General features: G+C 38.8%; 1 protein-coding gene across 1 annotated transcript in view; it reads left to right on the top strand.

Moving 5' to 3' along the window:
• SLC7A2 (solute carrier family 7 member 2) overlaps positions 1-3,947 on the top strand; it is a 56,739-nt gene extending 52,792 nt beyond the window's left edge. Inside the window, 3 exon segments of the mRNA XM_011365265.2 lie at positions 525-733; positions 1,487-1,595; positions 3,735-3,947. Of these exon segments, the coding sequence (XP_011363567.1) occupies positions 525-733; positions 1,487-1,595; positions 3,735-3,931 (515 nt within the window). The 3' untranslated portion in view covers positions 3,932-3,947.
• Positions 3,948-4,102: the final 155 nt, after the last annotated feature.

The following is a 4,102-nucleotide window of genomic DNA, read 5'->3' as shown; positions in this document are numbered from 1 at the left end:
TCTTATACTCACTGGGCTTTATAATACAGGATTATTGGTGGCAAGCTAGGGGAAGTGCAGGTTCCCCTGAGGGACCCCTATTGCAGACTTGATGGTCAGAGATATGGTGAGTGGATGGTGATAGCACTGAAATAGGGAGTAAAGATGCAGATCATATATTATTTGTTTACATTAACATTTAGTGTTTACAACTGCTGAAAATGGACAGACTTGTCATTTCCCACTTGAAAAAAGAGAAATAACCCCTCTTCCAACAACTTCCCATTAATCCATGTGATAAAGACTGAGACAGCAGCAAATGAGGACCCAGATGGCACATGGGCAGAAAAAGCAAGAGGGTAGAGTGCCAGAGGAGGGGTTGACTTCTGAGGGGCAGACAGTCATGAGTCAGCAAGCAGTGTTTTTTAAATTGGTGAAATTAGCTATTTCTGCCCATAATGAAAATGAAGAATCTTAGTATTTAGCAAATAGATATGTAAAGAACTTGATATCTTACCAAAATCGACTATTTGAACTGAGTAAAGTGTGCGTGCTAATTTTGTTTTGTATACCTATCTCCTGTGCAGCATTTCTTGTTTTGGGCCTGAGTATTTTGACCACTTACGGAGTCGATGCTCTTGCCAGGCTGGAAGCATGGAGCCTTGCTCTTCTTGTGCTGTTTCTTGTTCTCTTCATTGCCATCGTTCTCACCATGTGGAGACAGCCCCAGAATCAGCATAAAGTAGCCTTTATGGTAAGTGTAATGAGGATTAGAGATGCCAAATATTATGCACATTTTCTCTTGTACATTAGTTTTTGTAAGTTGTTACTTTCAAAAAAAAAAGGAAAAAGCACTTCTTATGAAGTTAACCAATGAACAAAAGTGTCACAGTTCTTTGAGATGTTCCTTTTTGTCATAAGTATTCTCCCTACTTTGACTGTTACTGCCCTTTTCAGAAACTTGAGTATGCTCCTATCACAATATTATATAATACTGAACAAATTTCTTGTCAAATAATCTACAGTAGCAGAAGAATAATTCAAATATTTTACTTTCGAAAGTCAGGACCCTCTCAGTAAGCTATTCCACTGCAAATGAACTTATTCTGTGAGGTTTGAAGAGAGCTTTCTGAAAGTATCTCCTGAGAGCTGTGTGTATCCAGAGCTCCAGAGGCATAGCCTATTGATGTCTGAACTAAATCAGTAAAATCTAAACTAAACTAAACCCTAAAGCCAGTTGTGTCTCGCTTATGATGCAGGCGTTAGAAGGCTGGATAAATCCCCCGTTGCTTTGGGCCGCAGTTAAGTAGTGTGAAGTGTGATGTTCCCCTTAGTTTTCTCCAGAAGAATGGCTTTTATTCAGGTTGTTCTTTTTGTAAGAATGCAAACTTACTGACACGGAGTGAAAGCATATACTATGTTAAATTAGTTACTACCATGTCAAAATAATTTGGGGAATGTGCTTTCAGAATCTGAGTATATTTAAGAAGGTATTTTTCCTCCTTAGGTTCCATTCCTACCATTTTTGCCGGCATTCAGCATCCTGGTGAACATTTACTTGATGGTCCAGTTGAGCGCAGTGACTTGGATCAGATTTAGCATTTGGATGGCACTTGGTGGGTCTTTTAATATTTCAGCTTTCTCAGTTTTGGCTCCCTCTTAACAAGTTTATGCACAGTGATGAGAGAAATGCATCTCTTCCCCCTTTCTGGAGATAAAGGCTTTTTCCAGTTTCCTCCTTTCTCAGTTTTTAGAACAACAGAGAGCTTACTTTTCCAGATGTTTTCAGATGCCTTTTTAAAAATTCAGTTCTCTCAGTAACCCTGTAGAACCCTGTAGATTCTATTTTCTCCAATTTAATGGGTGAGAAAAATGCAGCCCCAAGATGTCAAAGGATCTGACTTATAAATGGCAGTCTGAGACTCTGATTCATAAGCCAGTGCTTTCCAGTGTGCCAGTGGATTTCTGGGGACATTTTGAATGAACTAGTAGCAAGAAATCTTTCTGATATCTAATTTTCTTATTATTAGGTCCTTGGGGGGAATTTAGCATTAAATAACATGAGTGAGTTTATTTATATCTCTATTACATTGTTTTTCATTTTGACCTCTTCAGTTTCCTCTGTGAAAATTGAGTTAGAAATTAAGAGTTTGTTGTAACCCAAGTACTGAGCACCAACCATCTTAAAAATGTGGGATGAAGTAGTGAGAAATGAGAGCTAAATCTGTATTGGTGTTGGTGGCCTGAGGAGTTTGAGTTTGTGCTTTTTGACAGTCCTCCCATTAGCTTAAGAAGAATGAAATTCTTCTTAATTCACTGTGTGCACGTATGCAAGCGTTTGCTTTGGCTATAAATGAACTTATTTTCAATTTTAAGCCACCAGACCACTTGAGTTGATGGGAGATTTACCTCAGTCAGTTTTGCCTATCTCCCCAAACCCACACTAGAGTTTTGCCTATATTTTGGGAGATCTTACACTACACCAAGGAATTAGAATGGTGGTACCTTGAGTCAAAGGTTATCCATCCACACAGATTATACTAGGTTTTTCTCTCTTTCTGTCAAAGTGACCATTTTTGGTAGGTGGCTCTGTTGCTGAAGGGGCAAGATCCTGAAAGGAAGCACCTGCCTGTCAGTTACACCCTCCGGGGTGTAAGACATGGCCATTCCTTTGGGGATCCTATCACTTCTCCAGGTGCTGCCAGGAAGCTGAGTCCAAATCCTCAGAGCACAGGACTATAGAACTCACCCCCCTCCTCTGAGCCCAGAAAAATCTCTTTCTAATCAGGTGGAAAGCTTCTCCATGCTTCCTGCCTTTCCACAAATCACTGTTTCCCTCCTCAAATTGTAGCTCACTGTGGGTTAATGTACTTGATCTTGATTAAGAGCATGAACTACAGAGCCAGATTCTGTATTTGAATCCCCCTCTGCCATTTAATAGCTGGTTGACCTAGACCAACTTACCTCCCTCGTTTTGTACCCAAGTTTCTTTGTAACATAGTGATTATGATAATTTTATTTGAGGACAGGGAGGCCTGGACCTTCAAACCTCTGAGGACAGAAGAGGAAATAGAATCATTCCTAACAATTGGACATGCCAAAACACTAATTGGTAGCCTACTTCCCATTATTTTAAAGGGGAGAATTATAATGCATTTCACATCAACCCAAAACTCTTAACCGATTTTTGAAATTGTAACTAACCCTGCAAAATGCCTACATATCAATAAGTAATCAACTATTTCGTGAGGATTCTTACATTTTTTTCTAATCCCCATCAGCATGGCTGTTAATAAATAGTTGCTTTGTACACAATTATTTGTCCTTTTCTGGTGACAGTAACATGTGGAAGACACACCCATGACCCTTTGTTTACACAGGGTGTGCTTCCCAAAATAACTGACTGTGATTCTGATAATCCACTACTTGTATTTGAGATGTAATTGGAAATTTTACTCTATATATCCTTTTGTTTAAAGTGTAGTATTGGGTTTTGAGAAAATAAATATAATTTTTTTTCTACATAAACATCCGAAAAACACTTATTGAAAGAAACATACATTCTATAAATGAAGTACATTCTACTGGGAAAATATTTATCAAGGACCTTCTGTGGGGTATCATATTCTTGCATTTCATTCTTCTAAAATAGCACAGAAAGAGAAGGCAAAAAGCCCTATTAAGTTCTATATTAAATTTCCATGTTCAGTCATTTTCTGACATACCTAAAACACTGATATTTTGTTCTCTAAAAGGTTTCCTGATTTACTTCGCTTATGGCATTAGACACAGCCTGGAGGGTAGTGGAAGGGATGAAGAGGATGATGAAGACGCTTATTTAGACAACATTAACGCAGCAACAGAAGAAAAATCTGCCATTCAAGCAAATGACCATCACCAAAGAAACCTCAGTTTACCTTTCATGTTCCATGAAAAGACGAGCGAATGCTAACACTTGTAGGAGCAGAGCTGGTCCATGGTCTTAGCATATGTATCCTACATTGAGTCAGCCTTGACAGGATGTCATCATCATGCTAGGTTGTCATGGGTTTGCTGAAGACATAGTTCACCCTAATTTATACTTACTCACCTGGACAGCACCTCCTTAGATGGCAAATTATGT

The sequence above is a fragment of the Pteropus vampyrus genome, unplaced genomic scaffold (genome assembly GCF_000151845.1).
Source record: "Pteropus vampyrus isolate Shadow unplaced genomic scaffold, Pvam_2.0 Scaffold108, whole genome shotgun sequence".
Lineage (NCBI taxonomy): Eukaryota > Metazoa > Chordata > Mammalia > Chiroptera > Pteropodidae > Pteropus > Pteropus vampyrus.
The sequence above is the reverse complement of the archived record's forward strand: the minus strand, read 5'-3'. Positions and strand labels throughout refer to the sequence as shown.